The 26,717-nt window shown below is 42.8% G+C and overlaps 2 protein-coding genes across 3 annotated transcripts; one reads left to right on the plus strand and one right to left on the minus strand.

The window, feature by feature from the left end:
* Window positions 1–471: 471 nt before the first annotated feature.
* TZMP1 (transition zone microprotein 1) lies at window positions 472–4,769 on the minus strand. Its single transcript, XM_083184200.1, has 2 exons — window positions 4,172–4,769; window positions 472–763 (listed from the first exon to the last, which is right to left on the minus strand). Exons 1-2 carry the CDS (start codon window positions 4,214–4,216, stop codon window positions 656–658), a joined length of 153 nt encoding a protein of 50 aa, XP_083040326.1. The 5' UTR covers window positions 4,217–4,769; the 3' UTR covers window positions 472–655.
* On the plus strand, window positions 4,439–25,667 carry TOPORS (TOP1 binding arginine/serine rich protein, E3 ubiquitin ligase). 2 transcript variants are annotated; one of them, XM_083184183.1, is made up of 2 exons: window positions 4,439–4,822; window positions 22,645–25,667. In XM_083184183.1, exons 1-2 carry the CDS (start codon window positions 4,706–4,708, stop codon window positions 25,609–25,611), a joined length of 3,084 nt encoding a protein of 1,027 aa, XP_083040309.1. In that variant the 5' UTR covers window positions 4,439–4,705; the 3' UTR covers window positions 25,612–25,667. The 2 variants fall into 2 exon arrangements, with proteins under 2 accessions (XP_083040309.1, XP_083040315.1); XM_083184189.1 differs by lacking the exon at window positions 4,439–4,822 and adding an exon at window positions 4,855–5,004.
* Window positions 25,668–26,717: the final 1,050 nt, after the last annotated feature.

Here is a 26,717-nt window from a genome sequence, read left to right on the forward strand (position 1 = left end):
TTTGCATGGCGCACTGTATGCGCAACGCAGCCACGATGTACCAGGCCATAACTGTAGGCACAGTTGTGGCAGCAGCAGGGGAAGACAACAGCACTTTTGGGATCAGTAGCATTCCTAACCGCTGATTTTCAACCTGAGCAGTTTCCAGCTGCCTTCACTGGGGAATTAGTGTAATCTCTCTGCAATTATTATTACCACTATGGAGGCATCCTGCCCAGGTGATGCTGCTGCAACCTGCTCCTGCCAGCGTAAGCATCCAACATTGCATTAGGTAATGTCATCCCTCCCAACTCTAAATACAGTACTTTGTAAAATATTTTACACTCGGATTAGACAGGACAGATGGAGATAGTAGTTGGTAGCCACTGATGGCCTGGAATAGGCCCTGTCCTATAGCGGAGCCCACTGGGAAGCTACCCAACTAAACAGTGGCCCCGTCAGAGCCTATATAACACAAATGTATGTCTCCATATCACATTTTCTTGGAAACATTATAACATTTTATTGTGATTCAAACAATCTCATCAATCCAGGACAGTTTATGTATTTTGGAATAGAAAAGTAAAGAGAGATGTTGTGCCATAAAAATCCCAGTCCATGAAGCAGCAATTCTCAGCCTGTGTTTGCATCTCTTTAATGAAGAGTGATAATATTGTTAGCTTATAACTTGATTTGGATATTGTTTCTGCAGCTGCCATAGTGCTGCAACTCTTGCTGCATATATGACAAAGCCCCAGGAGATTGCCACAATACAGAAAAGGATCTAAAAAAGAAAGGAAAAAAAAAATATGAATATCAGGTATAGTGAGAGTAATGACAGAGATAATATTTAAATATAATGACACTATAAGCAGTGCTCTAATTACAGAAATACTCTAATTTGAATAATCTTAGAATTAGATACTTTGGACGGGATGTACTAAAGTAAAACGCGTCCCAAAAAATCTGAAAAATACAGTTTTGGAATTATACCACATTTCCTATTTGTACCAACCTCCAGAATACCATAGATTTTAGAGCTTGTTTCCAGTGGGTAACGCCATTTTTATGTGGTGTTGCCCATTAGAAGCATATTGAATTATTTTCATGTTGCCTTCTGAAAGGTATTCAATTGGATCCCCCCCCCCCCCAACACTATGCTGCATCATTCGGCGCAGAATTCCTTATATCGCGAAGCATTCTGGAGCTTGGCCCCCACATCTAATGCCATCTGAAGATGGTGGCAAGCCGCTGCGTATGCTAATACATTCACTTTACGTGCTTACATATTGGGGGCCTAGTAAGGGTGTCCCCTTTGACTGCTAGCTGATGTCTGTCACTGAGGCACTTCTGTAGGTGTTTCTTATAGAGCAATGCTATTTTTAGAGGCGGATGTGCTGTGCCGCTGCTTGGCTCGCCCATTGATTAATATTGATATCGTTCGGGGGGGGCAGGGCCTGCCTGCTCCCACTGTTATCCCGGCGACCAGTACTATGCTCCCCGTGGTCTCACCCTCTCCTGTCCAAGGTCTCTCTCCTGCCTCCCACCCGGGGCTCTGGTTCTGTCTCCGGGTGTCTGTTCCAGGATGCTTCAGTGCCTGCTGCCAGAATCAGCAGGGGCCAATCCTGGGCGCTGCTCACATTTTTTAGCCCTTAATAGCACAGGCGAAGCTGGCTTCTATACGGCCTGTACGATCTTTGTGTGTGTGTGATCAGAATAGTGAGTTTGGCACAATAATTTCACAGTTATTATAATATGTGATTAGTGATTCAGAAGATGAAATGAGATTTAGCCACCATGCCATATAAGCGAATATAGTAGTGATCCAGTATATGCCATATAAGATTGTAAAAGAGCACTAACCCACACAAAGTAGAAAAGCATATTAGCTTGGGGATTTTTACTCCTACAGAAAATGGGTGCCAGACGCGGTCCCGACAGTCGGATCCCAACTGGAATTCACCCGACGTCAGGATCCCGACTGTCAAAACACTGTCAGCCGGGTTCCCGACTGCCACCTGCTATTTTCCCTCAGCGTGGCGAGCTCGCAAGGGGCTTTGTTGCGCTAACCATGCTGTCTGGGTCCGACCAGTCCGGATCCTGACTGTCGGACCCCTATACCACACCCCAGAAAATACTGAATGTGTATGTGCAAGATTAGTGGTTTAATAAGTGCCATCTATCTTGCAAAGTGATTAAATCATTACAACTCTAATACCCCTTTTCCATCACAAGCCGGGCCACACCCAGGATTTTGTCCCTAGCTCCAACCTATGTGTGACCCAGCTTGTGAACCCTTTTCCATCTGAGTCCCCACTTGGCATGAGTCGGGTTCAGGGTGACGCTGGGAGATGGGAGCATCTCCAAGCGCTGGCTTTTGCACTGCGGTGAATGGGTTACCTGTTTACACTGCACAGTGACCCAGTTTGAACCCATGTTCAATCCTGGTCGCTACCCGGGTTGAAATGCCAGGTCTCACCACCCAAATCATTTCACCTGGAAGCGTTTACAATTGCCTACAATCACGGGTTTTGTGAGCTCCCGTGCAAAAATCCAGGATATTTAGGTTAGTGGAAAAGGGGTATTAATGATTCTAGTGTTCATTCTAGCACTTGCCATATTTGAAAACCCATGCAGTTCCTCTTCCCTGCCTGGTGTGTCGCTGTCTTCTGTAGTGCTTCTAGCACAGTGTGGTCCTTATATCAGCACTGATATGCAAACCAGACCTGTGCTAGAAACACCACAGTCCGCTGGGCTGAAAGTGGTTAATTCAGCCCGCCAGCGTACACACACAGTGATGATGGATGGTAAACCAGCAGATGTAGAGATGATGGATGGTTACCATGCCGATTAGCAATGATGCGGGAGCACGCATCATTGCTAGTCGGCAATCTGGGGGCATACACACTAGGCGATTTTGAGCTGAAAATCGCTCAAAACGGCTGTTTTGAGCGATTTCAGATGAAAATCGGCAAGTGTGTATGGGCCTTTAGAACAAATTATATGATCTAGTATGTTTAATTGAGGACATATACATAAAAAGGGAACTGTGCTAATTAACACAGACATGGAAATATAGTTGAATATGTGATATAGAGATGATAGCAATAATACACCATTAAAATGAATTGAATAGAATACCTTCCACTTGAACAACTCAGTGTACTGCACTCAGATATGCAGCATACTTAAAAGTAATTCAAGTTTAATCAATATTTGCAGACACCAGTGAATAACACCACTGTACCATTTATTGAAGATATCTCCTACTGAAAAGCAATAATTTGTATCTTTAACCCAATATAAGGGAAATGGGGGAATTGTCAATGAAGTAAATATCCTCTAATACAGGCTCTGAAGTGTCTCTTACTTTATAGAAAAGCATGTAATTATATAATAAGAGTTGGCTGCCATGTAACCAGATATACAGGGGGATCTGATATTGAGAAATATAAAATGATAATCTAGATTCTAGATCAGTGGTAGCCAACTCCAGTCTTCGAGAGCTACCAACAGTTCACATTTTCCAGACAACCTAGCTGCTGCACAGGTGCACTCATTACTCACTGACACATTTTAAAACATCCACAAGTGGAGCTAATTACTTTACTTAACTGTAAAGCATTAACTGTTGGTAGATCTCGAGAAATGGAATTGACTACCTCAGATAGTGTTCATTCTAGCACCCGCCAACTTTGAAAACGGATGCAGTTCCTCTTCCCTGCCTGGGGTGTCTTTGTCTGCTGTGGTGTTTCTAGCACAGGTCTGGTTTGCATATCATTGCTGATATACAGACCACACTGTGCTAGAAGCACTACAGCAACACCCCAGGCAGGGAAGAGGAACTGCATGGGTTTTCAAAGTTGGCAGTTCCTAGAATGAACACTACCAGATCTAGATAGTTGTCGACAGTGGTATCTAGGCATTAGAGCAAGAAGTGCTGAACATCTCAAATAAACGTATTATAATAGAATTAAAATTTTGAGATAATTTGACCGTAACAACACATTTATACTACACGCTGTATCACTATTACACACACTTTATCACTATTACTACTACACACCAGTGCTGTTTTTAAGCAGACGACCTGTGCAACCGCCTGGCGTGCCATCCATAATATTTATATCTATATAATCAGTAGCTAGGCGCTGCTAGGGGCACTCTCCGGTGCATTATCATAGACCCTTACCAGGGTTTGGAGCCAACCTAGATCTCTGCGGCTGAGGATGATCATGAGAAGTGTGGAATCTGCGGGACTGTGGCCCGGCTGCTGCCAGAATGTTGGTGTCTGTCTGTTGCGCTCTATAGCAACCTTCAGTCTCCACAAACAGCAGAAGCCGCTACCGCCCTGCACCCGGCGTCACCAGGAATGGCCCGGCGGTGGCGAGTTGTGCTGACGCCATATTTAATATTGGCAAACATTTTCACAACACCCAGCAGCCACATACAGTACCAGGGCTGCTTCAGCACATGAGCTGCTGCCCGGACACGGGGCACTGTATTCGCACCACATTTTGGTAGGTGTGTGAGCGCAATAAAGCCGCAGTTCCCGCCTGCTCTACAAGTCGGACCTCCGAACAGCAGGGGGCGATGGGCAGCGGAGGGGGAAGTTGCCAGGCTGCCTTGGTGCTCTATGGTAAACTCCCGGCATCCTCGGGTCCGTTCACTCCGTCAGGAGGAGGCGGAGAGGAGTTGACTCGAGAGGCCGCTTGTGTACCGAGGTATGTTGCGGGGACATGACCGTGTGACAGCCGGAGCTTTCAGTCTTAGTCTCACCATGCGGGAGAAGTGGCGGAGGCGCCGAAGAGCGGGCCGGAAGGAGGAGGCGACGTATGGCACGGTACGTATAACTGCGCCGCTGTTCGCTGCCGGTGCCCGGGGTTGTACAAGGCTGACGTCACATTGCCACAGTAAAACACGTCACATGTAGGGTGTGTGGGCAAAACAGACGGAATCTGTGCATGATGTACGGAGCCTCCCCGGACGGTGGCATCGCTGTTTCCCGGTACTTCTGCCATTAAGGTATGGGTGTATGTGCCGCCTCTCGGATGTTAACGTGTACAGGTTGGTCGCATGACCAACATGTGTGTGTTACCGAGCTGTGCTGTGTAATATATAAGAGGCAACATGCTCATTCTAAATATTTTGGGTTGTGCCTTCAGACTGCTGGTACTGATTATTCTTCAGATTCCCTACTGCTGTGGCAAACGAGTGAGCAGAGAGGCTTTGACATGTCTCTCTGAGCTTTCGTATCACTTTGATCCATCTGAGAGTCTGAATTCTTTAGTTTATGTACAGCAGACTGATGGGGTTTTTTTGGTAAGAAAGCTACCAAAAGAGGGTAATGTGAGAAATGTAAGACCAGGCGATAATTGGTAAGGTGGTATCAGTTCATGTTATACCCTGCTAATAGCGATCTCTCCCATGATTTGCTGTAGTGATGTGTGGTAAATAACAGGGGAGCCACTGTCACTATCAGAGCCGGATTATGGCTTTGGGGGGGGGGGGGCACTTAAGACTGGGGTGCCTAAAGTCTTCCCAACTAACCAAACCAATCATTCATTTGCTTGGCAACCTATCTGATATTGAGGGGAGAATCCAGGAGCCTAAAGCTGTGTACGCACGGTACACTTTTCGCTGGCAATATGGTCGCTGAGCGACCATATTGCCAGTGATTATAGTGTGCACCAGCGATAATTCGCCGGGTGAGCGCTCCCGTTTTCAGCCCCTGAATGGTCGCAGGAGCATGCTCCTCCACTGCCTCTTCTCCCGGCAGTGTGACATTTTCATCTGCGACCAGAGATGGTCGCAGATGAAAATGTCAGAAAGAGAAAACGGGACACTGAGCAATATGTTGCCAGCGACCTATTGCCCCGTGTGTACGCACCTTTACGATTTTTGGGACTGTCTCCTACCTCTGGTTATGGTCCCAGGCTCTGTTCTAAGATATGGTCTCCTTTCACGCTGGCACCTTCTGTGGTGCTGCCAGGGAAGAAAAAAACACATCTGGCAATAAAGGCTGTAGTGCCGTGCAGGGTACTGGGAAGTATGCGATTGCGTCCCTTGCAGTGGGGAAATGCGATAAAAGTGAATAGGCTTCTATACAGAAAGGCAATCGAACAATGGTCTTGCCCACCACATTACAGCCTCAGCACAATCCTATTTGAGGGCTTGGTAAACAGCATTTTTGGTTGTTGGTTGCATTTTTAATCTTGGTACATACTGTCTTACTGTATATGTGAAAATACATAGCTAGTGCAAGTGTGTAGAAAAAAAGAAAAGGTATACAGGAGGAGAAGAGAAAAAAGGGAATCAGGAATAGTATTAAAACAGAAAAAAAGGTTAAATGAAAAGTAATACAGGTTGAGTATCCCTTATCCATTATGTTCGGGAACAGAAGAATTTTGGATAACGGATTATTCCGTATTTTGTAATATTTTTATATTTGAATGATGTATCTTGAGGTATCTTGCATTTATTTTGTATAAGCACGTCAAACACATAAAATGCACACACACAAATATTTTAAATGTGCTTGAAACAAAGTTTATGTCCTATCTCAGTCACTGAATTTGAATGCCAAGCAATCATGTCCTTGCACATATTTAGTGCCAGTTACATATTCTTTCCTCGTTAGCACCAGTTACAGATGTATTATGAAAAAATAAAAGTATATTTTGGAGATTATGGTTTCCGGAATAATTTGGATAACGGATATTTGGATAAGGGATACTCAACCTGTATACTAAGTAAACTTCAACGTGAATATAATAATAATAGGTACTTGTTTCCTAGCACGGCGCCCATCGCATACCATGGCATATGGTATGCGATGCCATGCGATATTCGGGTAAATGACCCAGAATGTACAATTAAATATTGCATAGCTGGCATGCGATGCGATTTTTAATTGTACAAACACCCTGATGAGTGCTTACAATGTTAAATGCACCCCCCGTTGTCAACCCCAACCCACACTATCAACGCCAACTATCAGACCCCCAATATCCGCATGGAGTTGATTTTAGATAGTGTGGCGAGCACAGCAAGCCACCGAGCCCGAAGTGTGGCGAATGGACGCTGAATACATGTTAAGTAATCCGCGTCCCCTCGAGGGGCTCGCCACGCTTCGGGCTCGCTGCACTCTCCACACTATCTAAAGTCAAGCCGACGTGGATAGTGGGGGTATGAAAAGGTCGGAAGACGCGTACCGCCGCCCCTCGTGCGCTCGCCACACTTAGGGTTGGCGTTGATAGTGGGGGTGGCGTTGACAATGGGGGTGCATTTAACATTGTAAGCACCCATCAGAGTGCTTGTACAATTAAAAGTCGCATCGCATGCCGCTATATTGCATGCAATACGATGAAAATCAGGGGCGCCGTGCTAGGAAACAAGTACCGAAAAATACGCCAAAGATAGGTATACATAGTAAAGAGCTCCTAAATAAAATGTGTGTGTGTGTGTGTGTGTGTCTGTCTATCTATCTCCTGGACTGGGCTTTTTTTTTATTTATTTTTTTATTATTATTTTAGTTTGGTTTTTAAGACATTTAGATATGCATTGTCACCATGACTTGAAAAGGAAAGACCGAATGTTTGTTTTCTAGATATGAGTCATTCCTACTGGAATCTCTACTATTTAGAGGCTTTTAAAAAAAGGTGTTAGAGGTTTGCCACCTTGTGGCAGTAAGTTTTTATTACATGTATGCACATCTATCACTGTATGTGTAATAATAGCTCACTGCCGCAAGGGGGCAATATTGTTATGGGTCATTGAATATATAAACTAGTCAATTCATATGTAATATGTCACTGTGTAAATAAATGTGATCTTGGACTGGTGCTTTCACATCCGCAAAGCAGAGTGATCATATACACATTCGGCACTCCGGTCAGCTGTCTTAGGAATCAAACATGGTAAAACAGCTTTATCATATCAATATTGATATGAAGAAGCCACATCTATATATAGATATCTCTATCTGAATTTTTTTTGGTACTGGTTTCCTAGCACGGCGCCCCCGATATTCAGTTGTATGGCATCTTATGCATTTTATTGTATCGCATCGCATGCCATATACCCTGCGATTTTTCATTGTATAAGCACCCTAATGGGTTTTTTCAATGTTAAATGGCCCCCCTATACAATTTTTAATTGTATAAGCACCCTAATGGGTGCTTACAATGTTAAATGCACCCCCATGCCACTCCCACTATCAACGCCAACCCGAAGCGTGGCGAGCGCAGAGGTACGCATCCTCCGACCTTTTCATACCCCCACTATCCACGCCGGTGTGGAGTTGATTTTATATAGTGTGGCGAGCCACCGAGCCCGAAGCATGGAGAGCGGACGCGTATTTCTTTACATGTATTCAGTGTCCCCTCGCTGCGCTCGCCACACTATCTAAGATCAGCTCCACACCGACGTGGGTGGTGGGGGTATAAAAAGGTCGGAGGACGCGTACAGCCGCCCTTCGCTTCGGGTTGGCGTTGATAGTGGGGGTGGCGTGGGGGTGTTTTTAACATTGTAAGCACCCTTACGGTGCTTATACAATTAATAATCTTATAGGGGGCCCATTTAACATTGAAAACACCCATTAGGGTTCTTATACAATTTTGAATCTTATACCATTTTATATGGCATACAATGCGATGGTATATGATTTAAAAATGTATAACATCGGCTGCCATCGCGTAACATCCCATCGTATGGCTTATGGTATGCGATGGGCGCCGTGCTAGGAAACAAGTACTTTTTTTTAAAAATATAATTACCTGGTCCCCTGGCGGTGCCCTAACTTCCTCGGGATGCATTGCGCCAGTGACGTTATCTGTGCAGTGCATCCTTTGAGACTAGGGATGCCGCCGAAGAGGAGTCCGATGGCCGCAGTGAACACTGGGGGACGAGGAAGTATAAAAAAAATTGCGCGGCCTGGGGAGAACAAGTAAAAAAAAAAATGGATACGTGGTACCCAACCTGTGTGTGTGTGTGTGTGTGTGTTTGTGTGTATATATATGTGTGTGTATATAACCAATAACAGAGGAACACTGACACCATCCAACTTTAAATCAGTTGTGTTCATTCTAGCACCCGCCATATTTGACAACTCATGCAGTTCCTCTTCCCTGCCTGGGGTGTCGCTGTCTGCTGTGGTGTTTCTAGCACAGGTCTGGTCTGCATATCAGTGTTGATATACAGACCACACTGTGCTAGAGGCACTACAGCAGACAGCGACACCTCAGGCAGGGAAGAGGAACTGCATGTGTTTTCAAATATGGCGGGTGCTAGAATGAACACTTAATCAGTGTATTAAATGGGCGTGGTATAGCACTACCGAGAGTGACCACTTGAATGTGAAGGGCTGCTATACTGAGGACGGGGTGGCAACCCCAAAAGCGCTCAGTCGTGCTATACCATGCCCATTTGATACACTGATTTAAAGTTGGATTGTGTCCGTGAGCCTCTGTTATTGGATATATATGAAATTGATTTTGAGTGCACCGGATCAAGTCGTTTGGAGTCCATACTAAAAATGTAAGACCTTTTCGCATTTTATTGTGTATTCAATACAGATGGAGCCACTGTGATCTGTGATCTATCCCTATAATAGGATTAAGTGAGTAATAAGATTACTCTGCTATTGTAGTTGAGAACAATAGGATAGCCATGGCTAGCCATGCTGAGCCATAACTTAATCAAGATAGATGAGATGGGCTCCTACTGTATATCCTGTAAATAAAAAAATCTTTGTCCCTTTTTTACCATATATGTTTTTTAGCTTTATTATTACTCAAAATAAATGTTTTATATTCTAAACATTTTACTTCTTTAATTGTGATTTTAAAGATTTTACATATATTTTACCAAACACGTGCAGTCACTGGACCCTTATCCCTGAAAAATGTTTTTTGTCTATATAAGTAACTTAACACTACTTTGTATATTTAAGGAGTAGCAGACGCCCTTGGAAGTAAGGAGTGTTTTTATATATACACATTTATATTTATATATTACTAGTTCTCACAAGTGGCACTATAACTATCTCCTATATAGATATATAGAAATATATCTATATAGAGATATAGATATCTGGAAAAACAAACAGGAGCGCTCCATAGTGCGTGTATCAGAAATATAAAAGTTTTTATTTTAAAATCCACTCTTATATGTGGTATAAAATTTAAGTACCAAGATCAGCGGTTAACACAACCGCAGCGATTACAGCATAATCTAGAGGTCTGCACGCTGCAGCTTTGTTGGAGCGCTTACACTCACATCCAAAATTGACGCTAGGCATCTAAGGGGCGTGGAAGAGACCGCAAAAAATAATGGAGCAAGAGAGAGGGAAGGGTGCTAGCAGAAGTAAGGGAATGTGAGGCAGAGAAAAGGAGAAATAATGAGGTGTTTCGGGGAGAGAAAGGGGTTGGAGATGGAGTGTGAGAGAGACTGTCAGAAAGAGAGAGGGAAGTGTGGAGAAGAGAGGAAAAAGACTAGGGGCAGAGAGAGATAGAGGGTTAAGCGAAAAAGGGGGTAGGGGACAGAGAAAGAGGAGAGGGATTTCAAAGGGAGGAAGAGAGCAGGGGAGAGGGAAAGGAATAGAGTCAGCAGGGGTGACTGGGTGGGGGAAGAGCACGGGAGAGATAAAAGCGGTTGGGGAAAGAGGGAAATAGAAGGGTTGGAGGGGGGTGAAGGAGTAAGGTGGCGTACGATGTAAGATGACTGGCTGTGCGGTGATGGGGTAAAATGGTAAGGTATACGGTTCCACAACGGCGTGCTCTCCTGCTTTGCAGCACGGTATGACCGTTCGCTTTTGTAAGAACACCAGCTCCCGGGGAGCAAGAGAGCACTGGTGGTTAGTAGCCCATGACAAGAGAGACAGGTAGCGTCGAGGAGAAGGTAAGCTCTGGTAGCAGCGGTGAATATATATACTGCACGATAGGCTGGCACACTCCCCTCTTGTTGCGTCCGCCCGGGTGCCGGCAATTATGGTATCACATATGTAGACGAAAGAGCCGCACAGCACGGGACTGTTCTCCACTTACAATAAATCAATAGGCAGAAGCCAGTTGTCTTGCAACGTTTCGGGAACTTTTATTATCCCGTCCTCAGGCTAGGTAACACATACAAAGAATGATAAAAGACATTTACCTTATATTGCCTCTCATCTTACGTACAGCGTGTGGCGTCCTCCTCCTGCTTCCAACTCCCTTCCGGGTACAGGGTCACTGCGTCCACGTACTGGGACGTCGGTTACGTCAGAGGGGGCGGGTCAGCTGTCAAAGACGTTTGGTTACACAGAGTGCACTACAATACATAACAAACAAACAATTAGTTACATTAAAAACAATCAAAAGGTGTAGTACTGATAGAATCGTGGATCCATTGTGGCCAAAGACATAGGTGCATATATCCCTGAGACATTGGGCCTTATTCGAGTTCACTCTTTCAGACAAAATCCTTCTTAGATGGACAAAACCATGTGCACTGCAGGGGGCAGATGTAACTTGTGCAGATCTAATTAGATTTGGGTGGGGTTTTACTTCAAAGTGAGATCTATATTGCAGTGTTAAAATAAAGCAGCCAGTATTTACCCTGCAAAGAATCACCCAAAAAAATCACCAAATCTATTTCTATCTGCACATGTTACATCTGCCCCCCTGCAGTGCACATGGTTTTGTCCATCTAAGAAGGATTTTGTCAGAAAGAGTGAACTCGAATAAGGCCCATTATTCTGTATAAACATACATTAAATATTGTGGGCAATATATGCCTGACTTTCTCCTGCATGGTATAACCCTGTCCGAGTACATAACGGAGAAGAAAATACCAAGGGGGTTCAGGGTGCGCAATACCCCGACGATCGGGAGGAACAACAAAGAATTTGTACGTCGCTGGATAGCGATATTAAACAAGTGCTCTGTGGACATGATGACTCTGGTGGTGGAGGAGTCAGCAAAAGAGCTCAAAATCATTCAAGATAAAATCATTAATTTTGAGACGGAACATAAAACATTTATTGCACAGGAGATGCCAGACAAGTGGCAAGATAAGTTAAACGCTCAGGTACTTAACTACAAAAAAGAACTCATTACCTTCAAAAAACAGAAATTTGAAGTGGTAAATAGGGATTATGAAGAACTGTCTGTCTACAAATGGATATCTGGCAACAGGGAACAAAACACCTGGAGACGTGGCCAGTACAGACGTTATCAATCCCGTACCAAACAATATTCTAGCGACCCGCAGTCATCTTCCTGTGATGATACCAGTGATGCTCGAGAAGGCCCCTCATCTTACAACAGACCCCCTTTAGGGGTGAGAATGCGGGCAGGACGCGGCACAAAAACAGACCTGTCAGGAGGGGAGGCAAAGGGAAAAGGAAAAGCCACAGGACGGGGTCGCAAGACAACCAAGTAGTGTTTAACCTATCTAAACGAATACTTACACCTACAGAAATCAAGGTGTTAAGCAGAGGCCTAGGCTCTGTTCCAACGACCAGCTTTAAACCATTTGACTGGAAGATTGACCAACTCCACCTGCGCAGACAACTCCAACTCAGAGAGTACTTTGATGATAAACCTATCTCAACGACCAACACTGAAAGGGTTAAATTTAAACCCAAATCCCAGTTTAACCCCCATTCTAATAATACTACCATTGCTGGCTTTATGGATGTGCTCAATATTCAAGTGAAGCAAGAAGCAACCGCCGCAAAAAAGACAAGAAATAATCTATCCAATGAGGAATGGACGGCGCTGAAAAACCTGAGCGACTACAAAGACATTTGCGTAAGACCCGCGGATAAAGGCGGCGCACTAGTCGTTATGGACATTGACACTTATTGCACCGAGATTTACAGACAACTTTCTAATGAAGCAGTATACGGACTGTTGGCTAAAAATCCAACTGACCAGTTTAAAAAGGAACTCGATCTAATTCTGAAGGAGGCCAAAGATAATAAAGTCATTGACCTTGATACTTACAATTTCTTGACTAACAATTTTCCTAGGGTTCCCCTGTTATATACCCTACCTAAAGTCCACAAAGATATGTCGAACCCGCCTGGAAGACCCATTGTGTCGGCACGAGAGTCCTTGTATAGTAATACATCTATATACTTGGACTTTTACCTTCAACCGTGCGTCCAGGCGGGGGAGACATATCTGAAGGACACCACGGACCTTCTTGTAACATTGAGCAAGCTTGGTGATGTCCCGGATAACACCTGGATGGTGACCCTGGACATCACCAGCTTGTATACTAATATTCCACACATTGAAGGATTGAGAGCCATTGAAGAATTGATTAAGACCCATCCAGAGTATTCGGGCCCAAATCCCGACTTTTTTCTTACATTATTGAAGCTGATTTTGGAAAGAAATTATTTTTTCTTCAATGGCAAATACTATATACAACGGACCGGGGTGTCTATGGGATCTAATGTATCCCCTACATATGCAAATGGCTATATGTCACATATTGATTACAGGTTTTTCCTCAACAGTGAGAATAGAGATAAGATTCTCTACTACAAACGTTATATAGATGACGTCATCCTCTTCTGGCGTGGAACGTACGAGGAGTTCCACATTTTGATGGAGGGGGTCAACAATACAGATTGTCCCATAAAATACACGTTCTCCATGAGCCTTGAAGAGATACATTATCTAGACGTTAATATCAAACTGTGTAACAACAAAATTCAAACCAGTGTTTTTTCTAAATCCACGGATAAAAATACTATTTTAAGGGCGGATAGTTTCCACCCCAAATCCACCATTAGCAGCCTCCCCTTCTCTCAATTTTTAAGGGCTAAAAGAATCACAAGTGAACCTAATGTACTAGAGGCCACCCTTGATGATATGACAGATAAATTTAGGGAGAGAGGATATAGTGAGATGACCATCCGTGCAGCAAGGGAGAGAATAAAAACCATTCCCAGAGAAGATACACTTAAGTCTGCTGATAAAACAACATCTAACCCCAATGTAAACTGGGTTCAGAAATATAATACCTCTTCCCATGCTGTCAAAAAAACAGTGAGAAACAACTGGCCAGTAATGCAACAAGAGTTCAGAAGCCTGAAGAGAGCAGAAGTGAGACACTGCTATGAGAGAGGAAAAATATCCGTGACTGGGTGGTACACAGTGATATCACAAATCAGTTGAAGGAGAGCACTATGGTAACCAGAAAAACAAATGGATGCCATAAGTGCACAGGCTGCAAAACATGTAGCCACATGATATCAGGCAAATACTTCTGCCATCCATACACTGGTCAGAAGTACCATATCAACCACAACCTGTCGTGCTCTAGCTCTTATGTAGTCTATTTGGCAAAATGCCCCTGTGGCTTAAACTATGTAGGCAAGACCATGCGTACCTTTAAGGAGCGCATGGCCTTGCATCGCTCCGCTATTAGTGCTGCCATCAAAGGTAAAAATGTGGACCAACCACTTGCTAAGCATTTTGCAGAAGCTAAGCACAACTTGGCTAGCTTTCGACATATGGTCATTGACCATATACCGGACGATGGAAGAGGAGGTGACAGACACCTTAAGTTACTCAAGTGTGAGGCAAAGTGGATTTTTACGCTGGATACTGTCAGACCTAAAGGTTTGAACGATCAGCTTAATTTAAATATTTTTCTTTGAAGAACCCGCATATATTGCCCACAATATTTAATGTATGTTTATACAGAATAATGTCTCAGGGATATATGCACCTATGTCTTTGGCCACAATGGATCCACGATTCTATCAATACTACACCTTTTGATTGTTTTTAATGTAACTAATTGTTTGTTTGTTATGTATTGTAGTGCACTCTGTGTAACCAAACGTCTTTGACAGCTGACCCGCCCCCTCTGACGTAACCGACGTCCCAGTACGTGGACGCAGTGACCCTGTACCCGGAAGGGAGTTGGAAGCAGGAGGACGCCACACGCTGTACGTAAGATGAGAGGCAATATAAGGTAAATGTAATCTTTTATCATTCTTTGTATGTGTTACCTAGCCTGAGGACGGGATAATAAAAGTTCCCGAAACGTTGCAAGACAACTGGCTTCTGCCTATTGATTTATTGTAAGTGGAGAACAGTCCCGTGCTGTGCGGCTCTTTCGTCTACATATGTGATACCATAATTGCCGGCACCCGGGCGGACGCAACAAGAGGGGAGTGTGCCAGCCTATCGTGCAGTGTATATATAGATAGATAGATAGATAGATAGAGATATATATGTATATTAGCCAGTGATAGGAGCTTGGGACTTTACTACATTGTGATGACTTGTTTGAGAGGTGATACTCATTGTGATGACTTGTTTGAGAGGTGATACTCTTATCTGGATCTCTCTTTTTAACGTGGTCTATAAGGTCCATGAGGTTTTCTAGCGCACTAAGCCGGATTGGCTTCCCCCAAATCTATCACCTTATTGGCCCTGTGAGCCCAACTTTCAAGGATCTCATCCATACAGAAACTATTTAGCACACTAAGCCAGATGGGCTTCCCCCAAAAATTCATCACCTTATTGGCCCTGTGAGCCCAATATTCTAGGACGTTATCCTTACAGAAATTATCCAGCACACTAAGCCAGATTGGCTTCCCCCAAATCCATCATTTTATTGGCCCTGTGAGCCCAATACTAAAGGACCTCATCTTTACAGACATTATCTAGCACACTAAGACGGATTGGCTTCACCCAAACTTATCACCTTACTGATTTTACCTTGTCCTGAATGAAATATTAGTTGCCACACAGGCCTAATAATAATTTCTTTTGTCACACCCCTGAAGAAGTCGTTCTGACGAAACGCGTTGGGTTTCAATAAAGAACTTTTATCTTGAACGAATCTCACGTATCATTCGGGAAGGGGACCAAGAATTGTCATGAAATGTGATTGGTGTTTTATTCAGTAACTATTGTATGATCTTTTTTATTTTGATATTACATGTATTACTTCTCCTTGTTAGGATTTTAACATATTTGTAAATGTAAACTTGGTGAGGGGGGGTTCTGGATACTCTTGCTGGGACAATTAAAATGCATGTGCAGATGGAGCTCCCCTCATTCACTGCCAGCGCTTGCCAGAATGTCCCCGCTGGCAAAGAGGTACTCCATTAGATTGGGATGCGCAAGCATGTTAGTCAGTCAGCGTCTGGGTGGCGGGACCCTGCCCATCTCCGCTTCAGGGAGACAGGCAGGTTTGGGGGTGCGGGCAGGTAGGGGCAAGTGTCGAGGACCTGGGGGGAGCTCCATCGAAAGAGAAGCTTCCGTGAGGGCACATCCCATTCCGGGGTCTGGAGATTCTATCGCCAGACCCTGCAAGTATGACTGTGGCTCCATCTGTATCAGACTAATCCTTGTCTGCTGAAACTCTTAATGTTTAGTTATGCTTTATTCTTTCATATTTTGGTGCAAGTCCATTGGACATACATATTTGATATAGCTCATGGGTGTTGTTTTAATGCCCTAGGTTGCATTGGGTCACACAACATATTCTGGAACCCTTTTCTGTCTTGCTCCCTCACTACTTTTTTTTTTTTTTTTTATATTATTTTAATTTCTCTATTTTTCTATTTTTATTGATTTTTTTTTTTTTTTTTTTCTTTCTTTTTTTTTTTTTTCTCAACTCCCCTCCCCTCTCCTTCTCCCTTCCTGGGAGACAATGGGCCAAATGCGATATATCCTATCATTATAGGTTCTAAATAGGAGTTCTATCAGGAAGCAATCAAATTTCAAAAATTAGGAGAATATTAAACATCTGAAATGTTTTCTCCTTCAGCGCAATATTCTACAAATTTCAGTAAATAAACAGGTCTTGTAAATCTTAACTGAAAATCCCAATAGGTAATAATCAAATTTTTAACCATATAGAGAAAAATAAACCTCAGAAATGTTTTCCCCTTCAGAGCAGGATTATTCAAATTCCAGGAGACTAACAGTCCTCATAGGACCTTAATAAAAGCCTCATCAGATAACAGTCAAATTTCAACTGTTAGGAGAATAATTGACATTGGAAATGTTTTCCCTTCAGAACAGTTTTCTTCAAATTTCAGAAAATAAGCACTCGTTGTAGAGTCTAATTAAAAGTCTCTGTAGGTAACCTTCTAATATCAGCCGTAAGGAGAATAATAAACATCGGAAATGTTTTCCTTTTCAAAAACCGGGTTTTCCAAATTCCAGAAGCCAAACAAAAAAAAAAAAAAAATCTTAAAGGACTTTAATAAAATCCCATCAGGTGACAGCGTATCTTTGTAGATCTTAGGTAGTAGACTCAACAAATAGCAGTAACATTTCAGCCGTTAGGAGAATAATAATCATCGGAAATGTTTTCCCTTTTAGAGCAGAATTTTTCCAATTTCAGGCAATAAACAAACCATGTAGAACCTAATTATAAGTTTCATCAAATAACCAAGAAATTCCAGTTTCAGCAGCCAATTTCGGCTGTTATAAGAATAAAAAGCATCAGAGATGTTTTCCCTTTCAGAGCACAATTTGTCGGGTTCTAGGAAACAAACAATTTTTGTAGAGCCTAGGTAGGAAACTTAACAGGTTAGAGTCAAAATTCAGCCAGTAGGAGAATAAGATGCATCGGAAATGTTTTCCCTTCCAGAGTGGGATTTTTCAGAAACTAGGAAATTTTCTGCTTCCCTCACGGAGTCAAAATCTTTAAAACTTGAGCCTGTAAAGATTCTTAGGCGTGCTGGAAACATTAGAAAGAATTTTCTGTTCTCTTTAGCTAAAGATGAACAGATAGGTGAGAAAGAGCGCCTTGATTTGGCTAAAGCCATAGAAAAGTCCTGAAAAATGCGCAGTGTGTAACCATCCCACATTATAGGATTAATCTTTCTTGAAGCGTTCCACAGAACTTGGCGATGTAGATAATTCAAAACTTTGAATATTACTACCCTCGGACGAGATGATTCCTGGGGGTGTAGACGGCCAAGTCTGTGTACCCTCTCTATTGATATATCAGCACATTGGACTTTTACCTCTAGTAGGGCTGGGAGGGTATTCCTAACAAAGTGCTCCAGCTGGGGTCCTTTCAGGGACTCTGGTAGTCCTGATATTCTTAAATTCTTCCTTCTGGCTCTATTCTCGGCATTTTCTAGCCCTTCATGTAACAGCTTGTTGTCTTTCTCTAGCCGGAGAACTGTGCTCTTAAGGGTTACTATGTCGTCCATTTTATTGCTTATATGCTCCTCTGCAGTGTCTAAGCGTGTAGTTAAAGTAGTAAGCTGGGCAGTGATATCTGTCACTGCTTGCTGTAATAGAGGTTGCATCGCCGCCTGAATAAGTGTAGTGAGGTCCTTTTGAGTAAGGGATTGCATACCTGACAGGACACCCAGATCTCCTTCCAAGATGCGCTTGTCAGTGATGGGTTTCTTGGCTGCCGGGGAGTTACGGACAGTGTCTGCGTCAGGCGCCATATTGTGTTCCCCCTTCCTTTTGTCCTGGCGTTGCTGTAGCGGTCCAGGGGAAAGTTTCGCCGACTGTGAAGACTCCGGAGGCTTCTCCATGGTAGTCTGCAGGCGGCGGGGTGACCGCGATCTACTTCTACTGCGTGCTGACAGCTTGAAATGTGAGCGGGCTGAGGCGGGCGACGGAGCGGTACGGAGAGGCTGCTCACCTCACCATGCCGGAACCGGAAGTCTTGCTCCCTCACTACTTATTTTCTCACATCCACCATGACTATGGGCAGTTCCTGTATCCTCATTGACAATTTCCTAATGCCTCCACAGTACTGTCTCTACCAATGCACTGACTCTTCCCATCTGGAGGACTACTGATATGATCTTGTTTTCACCAGATTATGCTTTTTCTGAGTTCGCTAACACTCCCTCAGGGACGGACCCCCGTTCTCACTGGCAGGCAAATTCCCGAGTGAAGAAGTTCTACCCGGTAATTTGCCTTTTAACACAGGTTTTTCTGCAGTGTGAACGGGTCAACCCGTGTCTGCATACCCAGATCTCAAACATGGGTAAAAAGAAGGGGTTTACCAGTGTATGAGATCCGGGTATGCGACCCGTTCACACTGCAGAAAAACCCATGTTAAAAGGCAAATTCCCGGGTCGACATGATAGACCCGGGAATTTGCCTGCAGTGAGAACGGGGTATAATTGAATTCATCCTCCACAAACTTGCAGAAATATTAACGCTATTCACATTTTCAGCAACTATCCACCTCTCTGCAACATCTGCTCTCACCATTCACTTCTCCTGAGACGCCTGTATCACATCTGATCTAGACTCTAGAAATATCTCCAGCTACCATGGCACTCCACGTAGGCATGTTATTTCAACCATGGGACTAATTTACCCAACCATGGGTAAATTTTACAAAACTCCTACAAAAACTCCTACGTAAAGTAGAACGTCAGTGGCCTAAATCTCAAAGGGACTTTTTCACATGTAAGACTGTCTACCTCTTATTGTAATGCCCTGGGTACTGCCATACAAACATTACAATCTCTGATCTTTGCTAAGAAACTAACCCCAATTGACTTTTTTTTAGTCTCCCTCCCTCACGCAGCACATTGACTGCTGTCTGGGCACAAGATCTTGCTTCCTTGTCAAGGTCTGCTGCCAATGACCAGCGCAATCCCTCACATGAAACCTCTGGCAACTTGTCATCATTTGATCCTGTAAATGAAGTTGAAGTAGCTACACTCTTCTCATTCTCCTGCCTCTCCGCTTGATCCTATACCCTCTCAAATTTATTTATTTTATTTATTTACAGTTTCTTTATTAGTGCAGCAGATTCCGTTGCGCTTTACAGTAGTAGACAGTGATAAAACAAACTGGGTAACAACAGACCGGCTTGGAGGTAGGAGGGCCCTGCTGCAAGCTTACAGTCAATAAACCTGTCTTCCGTGCTGTTCCCAACCTTAACTAAAATCTGTAATTTTTCTCTAGGGTTATTTTTCCTTCACTGTTCAACCATGCAGTGTTTACTCCATAAAAAAAAAATGTTCTCAAACTACCATCCCATTTCTCACCTTCCATGCCTTGCTTACACAACTTATTTTGTCACACTTCATTCCCAACACTCCACATGCAGCACTAAATACTCTGGTCAGTGCTAATCCAAAGGCAATTACTCACTACTTCCTCTTGGTCTCTCTGCTGCATTTGACTCTTGACCACTCACTTCTCATACAAACACTGCAATCTCTAGGTCTACAAGGCACAGCCCTTGGTTCTCATCCTACCTATCTAGTCACTCTTTTAGTGTTTGTTTCTCTGATGCCACCTCTATCAGTTGGAGTTCTGAAGGGCTCAGTCTTGGGTCCTCTGCTTTTCACATACTATACCACATCTCTTGGAAAACTAATAAGCTCTTTTGTATTTCAGTATCCTCTATATGCGGATGATACTCTAATCTACATATCTGCCCCAGCTTTGTCACCATCTGTATTGGCCCATGTCACTGAATGCCTTTCTGCTGTGTCATCTTTGAGGCCATAAACTCTAATCCATTGGGGTAAATTTACTAAAGCTTCTAAAAATGTAAAGAGGTGATGTTACTCATAGCAACCAATCAGATTGTCATTTCTCTATTGCACAGGTTCTCAGTCAATCATCAGGAACCCACACAGTGCATGTTTTGCAGGTCTCCTCACAGAATCAAGTGAAATAATTAGCCATTAGGCCATTACAGTATCATGTGCAGGGAGGGCAGTTTGGGGGGGGGCGGGTGCATTTATTTGTTTTTGTTTCTAATAAAAGGGGCAATCCCCGGGATTAAGCATTTTTCAATTCTGAATCCTGGGATTGAGCATTTTTTTTCAAATCTGAATCCTGGGAGTGGGCATTTTTCCATTCCCGATCCTGGGAGTGGGCATTTTTCCATTCCCGATCCTGGGAGTGGGCATTTTTCCATTCCGGATCCTGGGATTGGGCAATTTTCCATTCCGAATCTTGGGATTGGCCAATTTTCTATTCCGAATCCTAGGATTTAAAGAATAAAATTCTGTGGGATTGGCATTGCTAATTGCTATAGTATCCTTGCTTCCCTTCCAAAAAATACTTGCACTACTGCAATTTATCTAAATACAGTTGCAACGCTGATCTTCCTCAACAAATGTGCATTATCTGCTATTCTGCTCTGCCAGTCTCTCCATTGGCTACTGGTCTTCTACCATATTCAATGTAAAATAATTTTACTTACGTATAAGGCTGTTAACCAAAGTACACCAAAATAGAACATATGTTTCCCTAAATATCTACATCCCCCCTATACAGTCCACACATAACCTTACATATTTTCTCGCTCTTCACATTTACATCCTTTTGACCCTTTGCCACGTTGCTGTGTGATACAACCCATCAGAACCTTTGTAATCTGGCTGGACCGTTCTACGCATATCCTTGTGTAGTGTTCATTCTAGCACCCTACATCTTTCAAAATCTGTGCAGTGTCTCTTCCCTGCCTGGGGTGTTGCTCTCTGTTGTGGTGCTTCTAGCACAGGTCTGGTCTGCATATCAGTGCTGAAATACAGACCACACTGTGTTAGAAGCAACACAGCAGAGAGTGACACCTGAGGCAAGGAACAGGAACTTTTGAAAGATGTAGGGGGCAGAATGAACACTACCTGTGTATCACTGCTGATTTCACTCATTTTAAGCTTGTGAACGGGACCTACCTATCTGTGGCCCTTTACTCATTTTTTTCATTACTGTGATTTCCAATTGTAAATCGCAACAGAGTATCCAGCACTAGAAGAAACTGTTAATAAATTAATATAATATATAAATGAGCGGTAGCTTCTGATTGTTGGAATCAATCAAATGCAGTTTTATAATCTAAATGAAATGTTTCCTGATATTGGTAAACTTGTAGTCCCCAAAAGAATAATTGTGTGATGCTTGAGTAACTGCGTTTTGCTTTTTTGGTATTTTAAACGTCCTTGTAAGCCTAGTATGAACTGAAAATGTGATAATCTTTCTTTGTTCCAACATGTGTAGATCCATAAAACAGTGTTTGGGGTTTAGAACATGGATTTCATATCTAGGCTCGGTGATATCCAGATGATTTCAAATCTATTTTAAAACTATATTTTCTTTCCTAGTACAGGTTGAGTATCCCGTATCCAAAATGCTCGGGACCAGGAGAATTTTGGATAACGGATTATTCCGTATTTCGGAATATTTTAATATTTCAATTATGTATTTTGAAGTATCTTGCATGTATGCTGTATAAACACATAAAATACACACAAATATATTTTATTACCACATAAAATACACACAAATATATTTTATTTGTTCAAAAAACAAGGTTTCAAAACATGAAACAAAATTTGTGTACTATCTCAGATATTGAATTTGAATACCAAGCAATCATTTTCTTGCACATATATAGTGCCAGTTACATATCATGTCACCAGTAGTGCTGTTACAAATGTCCCCAGTGAGTTTTTAGCAAAAAAAATATTTTTTATTCACTTTCTGGAATGTATGGTTTTCGGAATAATTCGGATAACGGATACTCGGATACGGGATACTCAACCTGTATTGTCATTTATCACCATGCTACTCTAGAGAGAGAGAGAGATACCTTTAATCTGTACAATTTAGATGATGGTCTTCATGCAGTTTCAAACATTTAACGGGTCATTTTTAAAGTCCATATTCTTACATAGAGTTTGCTTTTTTGCAGATGCAATCGACTGCTGATGACTTCACAGTGGATGGTGACTTTTCACCAACAGCTGGGACAAGTAGATTGCAGAGCCATGGAACACCAGCGGATGCATCTCCTGACTCAAAGTGTCCCATATGCCTGGATAAGTTTGATAATGTCTCCCACCTAAATCAGTGTTTTCACAAGTTTTGCTTCAAGTGCATCAAAGAATGGGCAAAAAACAAAGCTGTGTGCCCCCTGTGCAAACAGCCATTTAATTCTATATTTCATAGTGTGGAAGCAGAAGATGATTTCCAAGAGTATGTCTTGAGGCCCACATTAAATGACTCTCCTGTGGGGCCAAGATTTCGCTACCGCACCACCAGGACAAGGGAGAATCAAATGCACTTGCAATCATTAAGAGCCTCTGCTCATAGAACGTTGTCACTTCCAGACAATGGTGTACTCTTTGAAGGAATATCAAATCAGTCATCTCAGCAAAAGGGTAGCGATATTCATCAAATGATGCGAAGGCTGGCCTCCAGGCGACAAGCTAGTGCTGAAGGCCGTGCAATGAGACAAATTCAGGAGCAAGAGCTCATAAACTTCAGGAGGGCTCTTTATCGTTCTGGAATACGTGTCCGGAACATCCAGGATGGTGGGCGCTACAGGGATATATCTGCAGAATTTTTCCGTAGAAATCCTGCTTGCCTTCATCGGCTAATTCCGTGGCTGAAGAGGGAGTTGACAGTGTTATTCGGCACACATGGTTCCCTTGTCAATATTGTACAGCATATAGTTATGAGCAATGTGACACGCTATGATATGGAGAGTCAAGCTTTTGCTGAGGATTTACAACCTTTTTTGCTTCACCGTACAAACCACTTTTTACATGAGTTCATCAACTTTGCCCGCTGCCCTTACAATATCGAAGCTTATGACCAGCATGCCAACTATGACTGTCCTGCTCCTTCATATGAAGAAGGAAGCCGATCAGAGTCCTCTGTTATTACTATCTCACCAGATGAAGCTAATTCTAAGGAACCAGATGTGCCTTCATCTTCTCTTGCACTTGGTCAAGCTCCCTGGGATGATGAAACCCCCGGACCTTCTTACTTTACAGTGGAACAGGCAACATCTAGTGTGTTAACAACTGTAGACAGTTCGGATGAAGAGCCTTCTAGCAGTAGCCTACCCAACAAGGACATAAAAGATAATACTGCTGAAGAAGGCATTCAAAGCAAAGACCATCCCTCAGATGAGTGTGTCATTGTGGGTTATGTTAAACCACTGGCTGAAAGAACCCCAGAACTTGTTGAGCTGTCTTCGGACTCAGAAGGTTCCCTTTGTGAGGTGGCAGTTGAGCAAACTAGTACGCCTCAACTTAAGCCATACTCTTTATGTCATAGCAGTGAGTCAAGGCGGTCTTCCTCTCCAACATCATCTGACTCAAGTAATAAACATAAATTCATGACTGACTGTAAAATGAATAAATCTCAGGTAAAAAAGCATTCCAAAAAAATAAAGGAACAAAAGTCAAAAGTTCTGTCATCTATAAATGTCCGTGAATCCAGAAAAGATAAGGGGCATTCATACCTCAAAGAAAAGTCAAGACAAAGGGAAAGATCTCCGAGCTCAGATTGTTGTTCTCGTTCTTCTCGCAACAGAGCCTATGAGCATCACCACAGGCAGCACAACAAAAAAAGCCTAAGTAGTAAATCCCTGGAAAAGAGTAGGCACAAGAGTTGGAGGGAAAAAAGGAGATCCAGGAGTAGAGACAGGAGCTTGTCGTGGCGAAGCCAGACTTTGTCACTGACAAGTGAAAGCTCCAGAGAAAGACGTGGATCCAGCATCGGAAAAAGAAGAAACCGTAGTAGAGGGAGATCACAGTGCCGTGATAGTGACAATACTTTTCCTGCGGACAATTATCGAAACACGTATCAATGGGAATACTCTTATTACAGTCGAAACCGGGACAGGGATGGCTATGAGCAATACTGTAGTAGAGGTCATTACTCTAGACGCTCTGCCAGTCCAGAATACAAGTTACAGTCTTACTCTGAAAGGAAAGATCCAAGACGACACAAAGGTGTTACTTCTGGCAAGTCACATCATCGCTATCGATCAAAAAGTCGTTCAAGCAGCCGAATTAACACAACTGGTGGGTCACAGCACAGTCAGTCTGACAAACCTAGTGGTAAGCGAAAGTACAAAACTCGTCACCTGGAGACTCGTAGTAAAAAAGAAAGCAGTCCTAAAGTAGAAGTGGGCAGTGGGAAAGAGACTGGCACAGACAGGAACTCGGATGAGCACAAGAGTGATCTAATTGACACATCTTCAAATGAGCCAAAACGGAAGTGGAGAAAGAAGACCAGAAGCCCCAGTGTGGAGATAGTATATGAAGGGAAAGTTGAGCAGGGTGGAAAACACCATAAAAAGAAAAAGAAGCACAAGAAAAAACGCAAACATGAGAAACCCGAACATCCTTCCAGTTTTCTAGCTACTCCTCCTATTATCATTACAATTGATAGTGACAGTGACGTACCAATGGTAGAGGATTCCTCTTACAAGGACAATGGTAGAGTCCAACCTGATAAGAATACTAGTTTGGGCATTACCATGGATGTGTCTAGCCACTTACCAGCTACCTCTGCCACTTTGAACAGCACAGAGACAATTGGCGTAGAAGGGACTGGTTCTCATTCCATAGACTATGATTTATTCTCAAGCAATGGACACTTGGATGCTGCAACAGGCATTCTGGATGGCTTACACTTCAATGACAGTTCTGATGAGCCAGAACTCCCAACAACGAGCAGTCCACCTAAAATAGAGTCTCCTATTAGTGAGGAAGCTGCCATGGCTGAAATACCAGACTTCAAGTCGGAGCATAATGGTGTGACTTCCACAATGCCCATTGTAATAACAGACTCCCAAGAATCTTTTGCAGAGAGCTTTCGAGAAACATTTGCCGAGATGATTAGTAGTGCTTTGGACATATGACCGCACCTTGTGGCAACAGTTTTAATCTTTTTAAAAATACACCATTTTAAAAATGATCCAATATTCTTTGTGTTTTTCATTTGTACAGTGCATGTGTGGCTCAATTTACTTAAACGGATATGCAAGTAATTGCATCTTTCTATCCAGTGTGAGGTTTCCAAGCACCCCTTTTCACTTTATTCAAAAGTTTGGTCTGTCCTAGGGCCAGATACACCAAGCTTCAAAAAGTGATCAAGTCAATAGTGATAAACAACCAGCCAATCTGTTCCTAACTGACATGATACAGACTGTGATTGTTAGGAGCTAGTGGTTTAACTTTACACATCACTTTTTTGAAGCTTGATGCATCTTTAGTTACATGTTCCCAACTTGTCTGATAGAGCAGAGTGATACCATATGTGTTATAGAGAGACCTTTTAGACTATGCAATGAACCAGTATATGAGCAAAAAACATACTGTATAAACACGTCACACTTACTGGGAAAAAAGAATAGGACTGTCCCTGGTGGAACAGAACTTGGGGGCGCCTGTCAAGAGTTGCTTAACTAGAAGCTGTTCAGTTAAAGTGATAGTCCCGTATCAACAAGGAAAAAGAAACAAATTTTGAACAGCGCATATGTGTTTGAGAATCCATCAAAAAAGTTTAATATACGATTGGATGATCTTTTACATATTTAATATAACCAATATAAACAATAATATGCAGTAAAATATAATGAGAATACCATTAAAAAGCAATAAAATTGGGAACCCTCTTTAAAGATGGTGAATATACTGCAAATATTCCTATAGTACCCCTGGACGATATATGGATGCAAGATAGTTACCACCCTAAATGGGGTATATGTGTCCTCCAGCGAGTGTCCACAAGATGGCTCAAATAACGACTGTCCAATGCAGGTGGTGCTCAGATACTTCCCAAGGAGTGGTTCACAGGTGGTGAATTAAGAGGAATGGTGCTACTGAGTTGGTACTGAGCTGTGATCTGGAGGATGCAATTGGCTTAAATTGCATTGTGTTTGTGGATATTGGCCAAAGGTATCTTCAGCCAAAATACTAAGTGAGCATACCCTGGGCGTTAGAAAATAGAGTAGATGGGTATACC

The sequence above is a fragment of the Crinia signifera genome, chromosome 1 (assembly GCF_055691185.1).
Source record: "Crinia signifera chromosome 1, ASM5569118v1, whole genome shotgun sequence".
NCBI lineage: Eukaryota > Metazoa > Chordata > Amphibia > Anura > Myobatrachidae > Crinia > Crinia signifera.